Source organism: Dermochelys coriacea, chromosome 12, assembly GCF_009764565.3.
Source record: "Dermochelys coriacea isolate rDerCor1 chromosome 12, rDerCor1.pri.v4, whole genome shotgun sequence".
Lineage (NCBI taxonomy): Eukaryota > Metazoa > Chordata > Testudines > Dermochelyidae > Dermochelys > Dermochelys coriacea.
The window spans coordinates 39,806,051-39,821,855 of NC_050079.1; the positions used below are offsets into that span (position 1 = coordinate 39,806,051).

The 15,805-nt window shown below is 43.4% G+C and overlaps 1 protein-coding gene across 6 annotated transcripts in view; it reads right to left on the reverse strand.

Annotated features, from left to right (window-relative positions):
• GALNS (galactosamine (N-acetyl)-6-sulfatase) overlaps positions 1-15,805 on the reverse strand; it is a 70,969-nt gene that overhangs the window by 43,270 nt on the left and 11,894 nt on the right. For 5 of the 6 annotated variants that reach the window (XR_006275051.1, XM_038368194.2, XM_043494900.1 and 2 more), the window contains 7 exons: positions 15,246-15,320; positions 13,327-13,429; positions 6,676-6,819; positions 4,857-4,923; positions 4,612-4,739; positions 3,623-3,762; positions 754-857 (listed from right to left, as the gene is read on the reverse strand). Coding sequence is in view for 5 of the 6 variants with exons in the window: in XM_038368194.2 (XP_038224122.1) it covers positions 754-857; positions 3,623-3,762; positions 4,612-4,739; positions 4,857-4,923; positions 6,676-6,819; positions 13,327-13,429; positions 15,246-15,320 (761 nt within the window). In the remaining variant the exon portion in view is untranslated. Of the gene's footprint in view, positions 1-753; positions 858-3,622; positions 3,763-4,611; positions 4,740-4,856; positions 4,924-6,675; positions 6,820-12,828; positions 13,261-13,326; positions 13,430-15,245; positions 15,321-15,805 lie in introns of those variants that run through there. The other variant, XM_043494899.1, reaches the window with a different exon arrangement.

Sequence of the window (15,805 nt, forward strand, 5' to 3'; positions counted from 1 at the left end):
TTCCTGCACATGCTGGTATTACCAGCAGAGGATTATTTTAGAATGAGTATCATTTTAATCTCTGTGCAGGCAGGAAATAGAAACATTCTGGTACACAGACCTACCTCCCTGTTATCAGGGGGTAGCCATGTTAGTCTGTATCCACAAAAACACAAGGAGTCTGGTGGCACTTTAAAGACTAACAGATTTATTTGGACATAAGCTTCGTGGGTAAAACATCTAAAGAAGTGGTGTTCTATCTCCGAGTGAAACTGCTATCTAGCCACAGAAAACGGAAGTATCAAGTTTAAAATCACTCGATGCTGCAGAAGACGCAGAATATGTGCAGAAAGCATGTTCCTCCACTGCAGCAAGACACACAGTAACCAGAAGGTCCTTGCATTCCATTTGATCGCATCGATAACTCCACTAAAAATGCTGGGGATACAGAGGTATGATCCAACAAAAGTGAAGGGGTTAAACAGACCAGGAAAACAAAAAGGTATCTGCTGGCTAAAGTCAAACCCTTTAGTGTTCATAAAAAATCCAGTCATGTGCATTCAAGGTATAAGATTGCAATAATGTAATTAACTGATCTTATTATATACATCAACCAATTCTTTACTTAATCAGATCCCAGGTTTTGACACAGTGATTCCATTGAGAATGTGCTAAAAGCCCTGAACCAAAGACCATTGAAAGCCAATGGGACTCCTTCCATTGACTTCAGTTGGCATTGGTTTGGGCCTAAAATTGTTAAGGCCAGATACTTACATGTCCTGCAGGTATGTGGCCTGGCCACCAAGCAATAGCTGGCTCCCTCATCCCACCTTCAAAAGTGGTTTGTTTACCACACAGAAAGCGACCATTGCTACCTCCTAGAGGAAAGAAAATTGATAAACATGATCATGTTTTTCCTGTGGATGCTTGTGAAGGTCTTTTCAGCAGGGGAGAAACTGACGGATTAGTAGACTAGATAGGGAATGCTATCAAATGCACAAAGGAAACAAACCAAAAAGATTTTTTTTTGCTAACTTCTTTAATTTATAGGAATCTTAAATGTTTCTTGTGAGTGAAGGAGGTAAAAATTGATCACACATTTAATATGAGTCAACAATGGGATAGAGGTGCAAAAAAGGCCAGTATCATTCTGGCGTGTATTAACAGGAGTGTCGGATCTAAGATATGGGCAGTAACTGTCTTGCTCTACTCGGCACTGGTGAGGCCTCAGCTGGAGTACTGTCTCCAGTTCTGGGTGACACACTTTTAGAAAGACCTGGACAAACGAGAGAGTCCAAATGAGAGCTACAAAAATGATAAAAGATTTAGAAAACCTGACCTATGTGGAAAAGTTAAAAAAACTGGGTATGTTTAGTCTTGGGAAAAGACTGAGGGGAGACCTGATAAGTCTTCAGATACGTTATGGGCTCTTACAAAGAGGACAATGATCAACTGTTCTCCATGTCCACTGAAGGCAGGACAAGAATGAACTTCATCTGCAGCAAGGGAGATTTAGGTTAGATATTAGGAAAAACTTTCTAACTGTAAGAATAGTTAAGCACTGGAACAGGTGACCAAGGCTGACTGTGGAAACCGCATCACTGGAGGTTTTTAAGAACAGGTTAGACAAACACCTGTCAGGGATGATCTCCAATCTTTTTACGCCCAAGATCGCTTTTTGAATTTAAAGGCAACCCAGGAACTACCCCACCCTTTCCCCAAGGCCCCGCCCCTTCCCCAAAGCCCTGCCCTGCTCCCTTCATTCCCCGCCCTCCTAAATCACTCACTCTCCCCCCCCCACTCACTTTCATCTGGCTGGGGCAGGGAGTTGGGGTTTGGGAGGGGGTGTGGGCTCTGGACTGGGACTGAGGGCTTTGCAGTGTTGGAGGGGGCTCTGGGCTGAGCCTGGGGCAAGGGGTTGGGGTGCAGGAGGGAGTGAGGGGGTGCAAGCTCTGGGAGGGAGTTTGGATGCAGGAGGGGGCTCCAGGCTGGTGCAGAGTGTAGGGGTGCAAGAGGGGTGCAGGCTCTGGGAGGGACTCCGGGATCAGAAGGGAACTCCAGGCTGGGGCAGAGCGTTGGGGTGCAGGGTGCTGGCTCTTGGCAGGGGGTTAGGGATGGGTCAGGGGTACAAGAGGGGGTATAGGGTGCTGTCTCCAGGAGGGGGTTCAGGGTGTGAGCTCCAGTTGGGCAGCACTTACCTCGGGCAGCTCCTGGTTGGTGATGCAGCGGGGCTAAGGCAGGCTCCTTACCTGCCCCAGGCCCGGGCTGCTCCCGTAAGAGGCAAACACGCCCTTGTGGCCCCTAGTGGGGGGCATGTGGCTCCGCACACTGCCCATCTCTGCAGGCACTGCCCCCGCAGCTCCCATTGACTACAATGCCAATGGGAGCTGTGGGGGTGGTGCTAGCAGGCAGAAGCAGCACACGGAGATGCCTGCCCTCTCTCCTCCCCCCAGGACTGCAGGGGTGTGCTAGTCACTTCTCATAGTGGCCTGGGGCTGGGGCACGCAAGGAGCCTGCCTTGGCAGAAGCCCCGCTGCACCACTGGAGATTGCAATCGACTGAGAGAGTCAGGATCGGCCAGTCGATTGCAATCCATTGGTTGGTGACCACTGATCTACGGAAACTTGGTGCTGCCTCTGCACAGGTGGGTGGGCTAAATGACCTCTCGAGGTCCCTTCCGGTCCTACATTTCTATGATTTGATGAACATTTTCAGATTGATATGTGATTTTTCTAGTGTCCTTTTAAGAGATGAGTTTCACTGGAGATAGACATGATGATGACAAAAGTGAGATTACATTTTATTTCCCCAGGAAAGCTCTGCTCAGAGAGAGCAGCTGGTTTGCAGGGAAGGTCCCCACTTTTTATGCAGCCTTACAGCTGCACTGGCTGAGGAACAGCCAGGAAAGTCATGTGGTTTGCCCAAGGCCACACAGATTCAATGGCCCAGCTAAGGTTAGAACTTAGGAGCCTCCCATCTTGTGGCCTGATAATCACAAGACTACCTGACCTCCAAATGGGAAAAAAAAGAGGGGGGAAATAAAATTAATTTGCTCAAGGATACAAGCTTGAAAACAAGAGAAAAACTGAGAAGTGCAGCAAAGCTGTCCATGGCAGGGAATGTTTATTCTCCTTGATATTGTTTCATAGAGCTAAACACACTGGGACTCCTGGATCTTTTATAATGATCCAGAAAACTCAGATATGCATTTGATAATAGCCCTCTAACTTGTCTTCCTAATTAACTAGTACAGGAGACTTAGCAGTTCCCTGTATACGTCACTTTCCGCACACACACTACCAATAACAGATTAAGAGAGAAGGTGGGAGCAAAAATACAGTTGGTAGGCAGCTAATATACTGCTTTTAAGAGTAAAATAAAAAAATATACCCATCAGCACCGGGGCACAGTACAGAAGGCACATGTGCTTGTCTAAATAGGAGTGTGTCCAGGTAAGCAACTAACACAAGCACGGACTGGAGGCAGAATTCTAGTTCTGAACATTCCTGAACTTCAAGGCTTCTCTTATATACAAGGGATCAAACCAAAACCTCAGATATCTTTATCTTCAAACTCCGAGACTGTTTGGATCTGGACCCAAACTTCATAGCTTGAGGTCCAGCTCTGTTCATTAGACACTTACCTTGTTTAGGTGCTGAAATAAGAGCCGCTCCATTATCAGATGTGAAAAACACAAAAGTGTTCTCACTGATGCCCAGGTTTTGAAGAGACTTTAGGATTTTCCCAATGCTGTCATCAATTTCTCGCACTGCATCACCATATCTGAGACAGTAGAGATTACAAATATGTAAGCCAGTAAAGGAGGAGAAACAGTTTAAACCAGGTAGTCTTACAGAACATAACGCACTCCATTACAGCCCACAAGAATACTGAATTAATTGTGCTGAAGAGGGAAATAATTCACCTACACATCAGGTACCATAATAGAAGTTTACCAGTGTCACTTCATAACTTATGTCTCTTTTATCTGCAGAAAGCAGCCTCTCTTGGATATTCAGACTCTCCAATTTGCTCAGATCTGAGCATTTTTGGACAGAGACCAGCAATTGAGATAAATGAAGCCAGGTATAAGCAGAGGCCACTTTTGCCATGAGCTGAGGCTAATAAAGTAATTTTGTTTATAGACTCTAGTTTGAAATTGTGATCTTAAAAGCAAGGTCCATTATATCCATAAAGCTATCCTTCCCCCACTGTAAATTGCATTTTCCATGATGTGGAGCCTGTTTGCTGTTCTGATTTACAGGCTTTTAAACCAGGCTCTAATCAAACTATGTCAAGAGACTAACAAAAGCACCCATTCCACAGAACAGCATTTCATTACTCACACAGTGGGCCACGGAGCTTAGATTTCACCCACATTTGGGTCACATGATCTTAATTTTGGCTTGCAACAAATATACTAAAGATCAAACTAGACACGTCTTTTTGGAAAAAAAAATATTAAAGGAAATTCCATGCTAGCTAGTATGTGTATTTACACATGCATGCACACACACACACACACACACACACACTTTTAACAAGTGATCTATGTTATTTCAGTCCAATAACTATTGCTGTGGTTTTCCACTATCACAGTAGGGAGCAAAAATCAAATAAAAGGAGACTTACAACCCTCTCTGGCTAGTGCCCAAGAAATGTTTGGAGGCATAAACAGGAGCATGAGTGGCATCAATAGCCCAATAGAGAAAGAACGGTTGTTGACTGGATTGCTGCCTACTAATAAAGTCAAGAGCTTCCTGTCAATGACAACAGAAATTAATGTTAACAGGATCATCCTCTGTCACCTAAAACTCTCAATCAAAAGTAACAAAAAAGGGCTGTGGGTTATAAAGTTGAAAGAAAATGTATAATACCTGTAAGTAGATCTGAGTTAAGTTTGCTTCCCCTGTCTTCAGATCAATTTTGAAATCTTCATAATATCTTAAAATAAAGCAGAACAGGGAAAAAAATTAATACCCATGGAACACAAAACAAAAGGGCTGTTCTTCCATATTACTTGTATGGGCAGGTCATTGTTGTTACTCAACAAAAGGGCAGAGACTCACAAGGTATATAACCAGCCATTTCTCTTCAGAAACTGAAAATAAGTTCATTATGTTTTTTTTAAGGTTAGGAGAGAACAGAGAAATTGCAAGGTCAGAGGCAATGGTGGGATGTCATGATGAAAACATAGAAAGGGTTACCACAAACAGGGAGGAGAGATATAAAAATGCTTTCAGTAAGGGAATGAAATCAGGTTCCAAAAGAGGCACAGCTAGATGAGCACCTTTGGGAGATGGGTTAGAGCAGCAATGGCCTATTTGTAGTCCATGAGCACATTTTGGCAACATGCAGTTTGTTCTTGGCTCTCTAGCCTGCCACAACCCCTGGCAGCCAATATTCACCCTTGAAGTTAGCTGCATCGCTTGTGAGAAATGCCTGGTGCAATACCTGGTTTGAATATGTGAACACTCTGGCATGTAAGGGAATTTTGGGCACTCCCTTATCCCTTCCTTAAGTGCGCTGGCCTTTGAAGCCTTTCACACTTGAGCACCAGAGCATTCCATCATTAAAAAGCAAGATGCCACATAAAAGCCCAGCACTAAAGCATCTGGGCTTTAAGTTCATATTTTGAGGTCAGGATGAGGATGCCAGGATCCCAGCAGGGAACAGCTGAGGAGTTTAGACTAAAATTTAGCACAGATCTAGTGCTTATAATCTTCAACGTGCTTTAAAAACATGAACAACCCCATAAAAGTAGGGCACTATTAACGTTCCCATTTTACAGATGGGAAAACTGCGACACAATATGAGAGACAGGCTTAAAACTCAGGAATTTGTTTCTTAGCCCTGTGCTTTAACCACTGGATCGTGCATCTCTCTCAATAAGAAGGTAAATCTGGGAGTGAGAAAGGAAGCTGGAAGATCTAGCAGGCGTTGACCAGACACAAATGCTCTGAATCCCTCTGGCTGCCAAGATCCTCCTTCATTCAACACCTACTCCTCCAATGATAAGTATCCCATCTTGACTTGCCCTCTCAGCTGCAAAAATCCTCCTACTTCAAGTGACAAATGCTCTAAACTGGCAGGGGAAGGAGGGAGGAGGCTGCACGCCGCATCCTCGCTCCTCCCCCCAGCCTCCTGAAAGCCGCAAGACAGCTGGTTGCCATGGGCAGGAGGCAGGGGGAGCAGGAGGAAGGCGCTGATCCACAGGGTCCACCGGCGGGCGGGAGGTGCTGAAGGGAGGGTGCATAGGGGGGCTGCCAGCCATGGACAAAGCAGGTGGCCAAACGACCTTATAGGGGAGCATTGCACAACTTTAAACAAGCATGTTCTGTAATGGAGCAGGGACATAAGATTGAAACAACGTTAAGCGAGAGGACATTAAGTGGAGAGTTACTGGATTTGAACCAGTTCATCCCGGATGACTGACATTTCATTCGCTCATGTCCAATAACTCCTGGCATGGTGTGAGGTTTCTGGAGACTGCTGCCCATCCAACCAAGCCATGGTGTTACTGCTGTGTCTGATCCAGCCTCTCCTAACTGAACATAGCTTGCTGATTGAACACCCATCTTTCAGTAGACCACAGGACAGCTGAGTAAGACCACAGGGAAAGCAAAGAAAACAAGCCACTGACATCTTCCAAAATATTTTTTTTAAAATAAGCCCTGGAACAAACAGCTGAATTACCTGCCAATCATTTCCCTGTCCCTGTAAACAGGGATGTTTGGGGTGGCTTTGTTATCGTAAGGTCCAAAATGGCAATTAGGAGATCCAAACCATTCATCAAATCCATGCTTCAAGGGGTGGAATTGGGGTCTGTGACCCAGATGCCTAGGAATAAAAGCCACAAAGAGTTCAGGAGTCCATTGCAAAGGAGTAAATAGTAATCTTATCAGAACTGTGTAGAAAGAAATATCTTTCGATGATGCTAAAGGAAAACTTCAGTGTTTAGTTACAGTACTCTAGATAGCCAAATAAATAATGACTAGACAAAAACGTGCATTCAAGGATATTGCAGAAATCCCTGCCACTGGTCCAGTAGCTTCATTAAGTCAATGTCCAACTTCTCTTCTCTCTAAACATGTTGATTATTTGTGATGATGGTGCCTTAGGTAGAGCTGCCCAGAACACAGCAAAAATACATATAATAATTAATTTAGGGCTTAAGTCTCATTTATACCAAGGCTCTTCTACACCAGTAAATTGTGTAAAGGGGCCACAAAGTGTGTGTAATTTACAATTACATTTACATTCACTTTAAGGCCCTTTATGCTGCCAGAGTGGTGTAATGGTGCTTTAGTGTAAATGGCAATGAGGCCCTTAGAATGTACATATGAAAGCCAGACACACACACACACACACACGCGCGCGCGCGCGCTTCTGTTAACAGCTTTGTCCTGGATATGCAATTTAAACTTTCCTTCTTTAGCTTCAGGCTACTGCTCCTTTCCTTCCACATCTTCTGGGATTGTGAATAACTCACTTCCTTCATTTGTGAAAGTATTTATAGATGGGTTTCAGAGTAGCAGCCGTGTTAGTCTGTATTCGCAAAAAGAAAAGGAGTACTTGTGGCACCTTAGAGACTAACAAATTTATTTGACATAAGCTTTCGTAAGCTCCGATGAAGTGAGCTGTAGCTCACAAAAGCTTATGCTCCAATAAATTTGTTAGTCTCTAAGGTGCCACAAGTACTCCTTTTCTATTTATAGATGGTCATTCTCTCACTGTCTCAGCTGGAGAAATTTCTAGCTGAACATGCATGTGTCACTTCAGTCTTTCCTCATATGTCTTTGTCTTTAGCTCATGGATCGGTTCTGTTGCCCTCTTTTGTATTGTCTCTAAAATTTGGGGACCGGAAGTGCACTCATTGGATTAAATTGGTCCCCAGCATAAATCCAATGAGATCAATGGAATTACACCAGAGACTAATTTAGCCTCATGATTCCTGATCTGGTCACACACTGGCTGTGTAAATTAGAACCACAAATGTCCCTCGTTTTACATGTGGAATCCCCACATACATGAGCGTACGCGCACACAAACCACAACAAAACTATCCCTAGCTATCTTCACAGTGACTAGGGCATGGAAAATCTGATATGCAGAGAGATTTTAAAAAGTGGGATAGTTTACAAAGGAGGCGAATAAGAAGGAATATGAGGAAAGCATACAAAATAAATAAATAAAATAATGGGTTAGAGAAGGTAGATTAGACATTCCTGTTATCCCTCTCTCATAACACCAGAATGAGGGAAGTCAATGAAACTCAAAGTCAGTAAATTCAAAACTGAGCAAGGGGAATACTTTTACCACCCAAAACATAATAAGAAGGGCCATACTAGGTCAGATCAAAGGTCCATTTAGCCCAATATCCTGTCTTCCAACAGTGGTCAATGCCAGGTGCCCCAGAGGGAATGAACAGAACAGGTAATCATCAAGTGATTCATCCCGTCGCTCATTCCCAGCTTCCCTGCCCATTTTAGCTAATATCCATGGATGGACCTATCCTCCATGAATTTATCTTGTTCTTTTTTTAACCCTGTTATAGTCTTGGCCTTAACATCCACTGGCAAGGAGTTGCATAGATTGACTGTGCGTTGTGTGAAGAAATATTTCCTTTTGTTTGTTTTAAACAAATGCCTATTAATTTCATTGGGTGACCCCTCGTTCTTGTGTTATGAGGAGTAAATAACTTTTCCTTGTTTACTTTCTCGACACCAGTCATGATTTTATAGATCTTGATCATATTCCCCCTTAGTCGTCTCTTTTCCAAGCTGAAAAGTCCAAGTCTTATTAACCTCTCCTCATATGGAAGCTGTTCCAGCTCTCCCTAATCATTTTTGTTGCCCTTTTCTGAACCTTTTTCAATTCAAACATATATTTTTTTGAGATGGGGTGACCACATCTGTATGCAGTATTCAAGATGTGGGTATACCATGGATTTATGTAGAGGTAATATGATATTTTCTGTCTTATTATCAATTCCTTTATTAATGATTTCCAACATTCTGTTAGCTTTTTTGATGGCTGCTGCACATTAAGTGGATGTTTTCAGAGAACTATCCACGACTCCAAAATCTCTTTCTTGAGTGGTAACAGCTAAATTAGACCCCATCATTTTATATGTATAGTTAGGATTATGTTTTCCAATGTGCATTACTTTGCATTTATCAACACTGAGCATAATATGACTGTGGAACTCACTGCCCCAGGATATCACCGAGGCCAAGAACTTGGCAAGATTCAAAGAGGGACTGAAGATTTACAAGGATAACATAAAATTCAAAGAGACAAGGTGAGTGAGATAATATCTTTTATTGGACCAACTTCTGTTGGTGAGAGAGAGAAGCTCTGGAGTGCTCAGAGTGTAACTATAGGGTAGAACAGATAAGGAGTTAACACATGTTGCAAGAGACCATTCAAGGTGAAGCGGGTGGTAAACACCTCCACAATTGAAGGACAAAAGGAGGGTTTGTGCATTCCAGATTGTTATAGTGAGCCATAAATCCAGTGACTTTATTAAGTCCATGATTTTTGGGGTCTATCAGAGTTATGAAATTAAGCTCCCAGGCTTGTCTTTTGAAGGTGTTATGCAGGTTTTCTTTGTGTTTGCCCAGCCTCTTCATGGGCCAGTTTGAGGAAGAATTTCTGGACAAATGCACCACAAAACCAATGATATATCTGAGATACATTGATGATATTTTCATCCTCTGGACAGACAACTTGAACTCCCTCAAAGATTTCCACTACAGCTTCAACAACCAGCACCCATCCATCAAACTTTCTCTAGAACATTCCCACATGAGCACCAGCTTCCTGGACACTAGGATCAACTTCAACAATGGAGCCCTACAGACAACTACATATATAAGAAATCCCCAGATCACCACACCTATCTTCACCAATCCAGTAACCAACTCAAACACACCAAGACATCTGTTATCTATAGTCAGGAATTCAGATACCACAGAGTATGCCCCATCAAGAAAGTCCAGGATACATACCTCAGCACACTTAAAACTACCTTTTACCACACAAGGACACTCCGCCAGAGAAGTAGATCACATCATGGAATGGTCCACTCAAATACTCCAAAAGAACCTGCTTCAATAAAGCAAACACTCCCCCCCGCCCCCACAACTGCACACTCCTACTTGTCACTTACCACCCCACACTGGAACCCATACAGAGTATCATCAAACAACTACAACTCATACTCGATGTGGACCACATGTTGAAAGAAATCTTTCCTGAACTCCCTCTTCTGGCCTTCAAACAACGCCCCCAACCCTGCCAAGCTCATCATCAGAGGCAAGCTCCCTACAGACCAGGACATACCACCAGACCCTTCCAGAACAACAGATGCAAAACCTGCAGACATATCTCCACCTGTGGCGATGATCAACACCCCCACAACACACCTTTCAAGATCCGTGGTTCCTATACATGCCAATCACAACATATGGTTTCCTCATCCAGTGCACTAAATGTCCCAATAGCAACTATGTGGGTGAAACCAGACAGTCACTATGCTGTCGAATGAACTCACACAGAAAAATTATAAGAGACAAAAACATCCTATCATCTGTGAGCAAACACTATTTACAGAACAATCACTCCATGTCTGACCTCTCAGTCCTCTGCACAAACACCTTCAAAAGATGAGCCTGGAAGCTTTTAAATTCATAACTCTGCTAGATAGAAAAAAATCATGGGCTTAATAAAGACACTGGATTTATGTCTCATTTACAACAATCTGGAACCCACAAACCCTCTTTTCTCCTTCAATTGATAACTTCACTTTGAGTGGCCTCTTGTGACATGTGTTAACTCCTTATCTTTTTCACCTTCTGTTTAACTGAGACACTCTGAGCATCTTTCCCAGAGTTGAAGAATTCTCCATAAATTCAAAAGCTTGTGTCTCTCACCAACAGAAGTTGGTCCAATAAAAGGCCTTATTGAAATTCTGGGAGGCAGAGGGGAGCAAGCCCATCCGCATCTAAAAGGCACCTTCCAACCTTTGAGGAGGAGTCACTGGACCCAGGATTCAACTGAATATGGGGGACAACTAAGAAATAACAGGGCAGGGAGTAGAGGTCACAGGTTCAAAACTAGGGATCCAGAAGGGGACACCAAGCAGAGAACCCCAGACAGCACCCACCTGCTCCTCAAAGCTGTCCAAGGAGCCAGTGGAAGCCACCCAGAGGAACTCTGCCTGGATGAGTGAGCCAAGGGAGGAAAAGAAATAGGCCCCAGAGTCGCAAAGCACCTCCCCATCCAGCATCCTCCTCCTGGTGTTGAAGATGGCTATTTTGGCCAGTGCCAGGAGGAGATTGACGAGGAGGTCTCACAACCTTGTGGGGCCACAGACTGGGTGGGCATATATGAATAGATGTGGGGAAAAGTGCAGCCAGAACCTCAACAGGTTCTGGAGGAGCTGGATTAGAGGTTGCAACCTGGCACATTCTAGATAGGCATGCACCTCAAGCAGCAAAAGGGGCGGGTGTTGGGGATGGGGGAACCGTGCTAGGTACACACCCATGCTCACGGCTCCATGAAGGAGCCATCAACAGATATTCCCGGCGGGCCATAAGTCCCAGGTGGTGTACAGGCTAGCCCACCAGGGTTCCTCACCCTCCACAGGTAGTAGAAGGTCCCACCACTTACCCACCTGTCTCTTTAATATCCTGGGACCAACATGGCTATAACAAAACTGCAATAATATTCAGAGTTATAATAGCAAATACTTAAAAGAGAGGGTTAAAAGAGACAAAAAAACCCCTCATGTTTAAGGCTTAAACCAGTCACTAACCAATAGGGGTTACAATAAAACTTTAATGGGGTCAGATTATCTCACATCTGCCAGCACCCTTCTCTGAAGCAGCTGATGTACAGCAATTCTTAGGTTCACAATGGTACTGCATTGTGAGTTCACATTTACTTTGCTTTTTATTAGCACTAGAAGGTTTTCCAAACTCGCTGCTTTCCAGATTACTGTCTGGAACCAATATGTATTTGTGCTGCTTATTTCTTTTCCCTAGCTGTATGAATTTACATTTATTAGCATTGAATGCATCTCAATGCATTCAGCCCACTGATCCGATTTTTCCTGGCCACTTTGTTGTTTGGATTTGGGCTAATAAATAATTCACCATCTTAGATTCATTTACTTTCCTTCCAATTTCTGTGCTGCTGGAAAATTTGATCACAGTTGAATCTATACCTTTCTTTATATTGTTAATATTGTTAAATAATATGGATTCCATAACTGACTACCTTAATACTGGTCCCCACTTGAAGGTTGTATTATTAACAATCACTCTGTTTGTTAAACATGTTATATCAAGTTGGTATCTATGCAGTTTTGAAGTTTATTATTTATGCATTTATTTATTACACAGTACTACTATGAATTGTGAATTACCAGCATGGAGATCTAGAAACCCAATGGGACTCAATCACATCACACAAGTTCTTTATTGAAATTCATATGTTCTATGCCCGCTAGCTTCTCTTCAACTTCTACAATAGTAATCCCATCAAAGAAACCTATTATATTTGTTTGGCAGCTCTCCAGCTTTTCCCTCCTACCCTGCACAGGAACCACAGTTGCAGTTAGTTGCCAGGTATCTCTCCTGACTGCCATGATTTATTGAAGATTAGGTTCACAAGTTCTTATGTTTCCTTTGCTAAGATATGGGCCTGCACCCATAAGAGTCAATGGAGTTTTGTCAGTGACTTCAATGGAGAACAGGATCAAGCCCTTAGTCCTTTTAAAATTCTTGGGATGTAGTTCACTCAGATCTTTGGTCAATAGTCTTTCACTGTCTATTTATTTACCCTTTTCTCTGCTAGATTAGGCCATCACTCTTCTCTGTAGCTCTGTCTAATATCAGCATGTTTCCTTCATGTGACCGTATCTTCATTTCTATCCTAACATTCTGCTATTTAAAAAAAAAAGGCCAACAGTTTACAAGTCAGACTTATCTGCAGAGGATCAATGATATACAGCAGGGGTCAAAGAAAAAAAATTGTAGAGGGCAAGGGACATGCTCCAACAGAACATCGCTGTGATTTCTGATGAAAATAAACACAATGTGGCGCGGAATGAAAGCACAAAGGGTTGAGGGTCTGGGGCCTTTTTTTGCTATATCTATCTATAAATCAGTAGCACTCTATTCAGAAATGAATCACAGCAGGTGGGAAGATCCTTCCTAGATTTGAAAAGACAGATGTTTGAGCTTCAAAATTTTTTTTTTCCAAACTCTGGTTCTCCCAGTCTCTCCACATTACTAAATCACACACACATACAAACAAGAAATTTCAAGACAAGTTTACCATTTGCCAATGATCTTACTGACATATCCCGCCTTCTTCAGCAATTCTGGAAGCAGCAGCTCAGAATCTGGGATTCCCCCTACTATTTCCTGTGGCGTATAGGCTGTATAAAACAAGAACATGTTTTTTAACCCATTACTAAGGCTAGCAAGCAGGTCATGAAAGCTCATGGACACATCCCTATAAGCTTATTTGGACCAAAAACTGGGCTAGCTCAAGGGTCCAACAATACTGTAGAATAGGATTCAAATTCTCCCGCCCACCAGGTCTGGAAACAAGCTGACTCAGCAAACTCACTGCCCCAGGTAAGAGAGCCCTTCACACATGCAGCCTTTGTTGGCTGGAGGGACAGTGTGAATGCAGGTAGGGTTGGCTGTAAGGAGAGCAAATTGGGGCCATTTGGTTTATACTTTTGCCAAACTGCTTGAAGTTATCTACAATTAGTGCATTTTTATAAGTCAAAGGATTAATTAAATAAAGGACAAATGGACTTGCTCAAAGTGCACTGACTGATCCAAAATAGCGTGCCTCCAATATTTTGTAGTCGAGAACACAAGGCACAACCGTCAGTGAGTTAGAAGATTCCATCAGTGGGAGAACTTGGGTTAGTGTGAACCAACAGGTAGCTGTATGTGCCCAGAATGCGTGGTCTCATAAAGCACCTGTAATTTTAGAACTAGACACCAACTAGATCAACCCAAAGACATTCTGAGCAGGTACATTCCTTCATGAGTTCTGGAGGAGAGCTCTCCTGGCAGGCAGCATTGTTTTATGTAATTGTCCTTGTTTAACTGGCTGGGAAAGGTTTACTTCTATAAGACTGTATGATAGGGTGTTCGCCCCACACAAGACTTGAACCCGTTAAAAATGGCCAATTAACCTTACAGGACATGCTGCATCAGGAAGCGAGGCAGGGACTACTAAGGCCTAACAGCTGATGAAGCCCTGCTGGAGGAGGAGTTGGGATAGGCTTCGAAAGAGAGGAAGTTGGTGAGAGGAGAAGGGCTTCAGGGAGGAGCTCTGCAGTCACTCCCTAGTGAGGAGGGCAATTGATCAGAGATGAGGAGGTAGCCTGATGGGGGGTAAGCCCTGGGATCCTGCCTTAGAATACAGAGTCTGGCAAGAAGCCAACAAGAGGGTGACATAGCCACAGGAAGAAGAGGGGAGCCAGAAGATAGGGAAGAAAGGCAGGAAAGAGCCCATGGAATTGGCAACAAGGTTGGAGCAGACTGTGGTTGCTGGGCATAGAGTCCCTGGACTGGAACCCCGAGTAGTGGGCAGGCCTGGATTCCTCTACTGGCCACTGGAAAAGTGGCATTGACTGGCCAGTGGATCAAAAGACTGCCTGAGACACAAAGAGGGAGCAACCTGAGTCCAGAGAGAGAGAGAGAGAGAGACTGTGGGATGAGCAACTGAAGGAGGGGGCATTAGACTGGTCAAGAGCTAATCCCCAGATGAACTACAAGGAGGTGCCCCAGCAGTGATTTGTAAACCCCATGACAGATTGGATTTTAAACAGCTTGTTCTTAACCTAGGACTTTAACACCATATCCCATGTCACTTTTCTTCTTTCACTCAAAGTTAATTAGCCCACCCAAGGAAACAACATCTCAGCCAGCAGAAGCAAACAGATTAACATTTTAACTTAGGTCTTTTTGCTTAATGCGAACATTTGGCAATGTCCTTCCTTTCCAGCATCATGTGTAAGCAGCAATACACTTCACACCTGTTCTTATTAACTGCAGTGGAGCTACGTGCCAATCCCTTGTTGTCACTCTGAAAATGTACCTCCTGGAAAACCCATGAAGGGAGAGCACAGAGCCAAATGCCAATATTCGGCCATGCCTGCTGCCAAGCGAAAAGACAAAGAATAAAGGAAGAAAAGGCATTTCTAGGAGAAGCAGCACTGATGTTCGCACCATTTCTGGCATGTGCATTCGTGGTGTAGAACCCATTCCTGATGGGGAGACGTCCTGTCAACAGCGCTGCCCGTGCTGCAGATAAAACAATCAAAACAAAGAAAGCATGAATAGGGTGTCTTATTTTCTTTATACAAATTATCTGCTTTAGAGGTCATGTTTTGGCTGATGACCGCATGATGACTGGAGATTGTAGGGAATTTCTGCTATAGATTACTGTTTAGCTAATAAGAGTAATCATCAACCCAAAGGATCCTAAAGTGATGTACATACTTGGTCAGATTCTGATAACAGCCACACTAGCATAAATCCAAAGTGACACTACTGATGTTAATGGAGTTACTCCAGTTCCACTGAGATTGGAATCTGGCCCTTGTGTGCAGAAAGCAGTTTACCCACTACTGAAACATGACCACCTCCGATAAGAAATGTAGCTGCCATTCTGTACAAGTAACTTTAAACAGTATTTCTGGGGTGAGTATATGGGAGACACATCTTAATCTAGCTCAGATAAATCAGTTATTCGCTAAATTTACATTCATTATCTTGCCTTGGAAAAA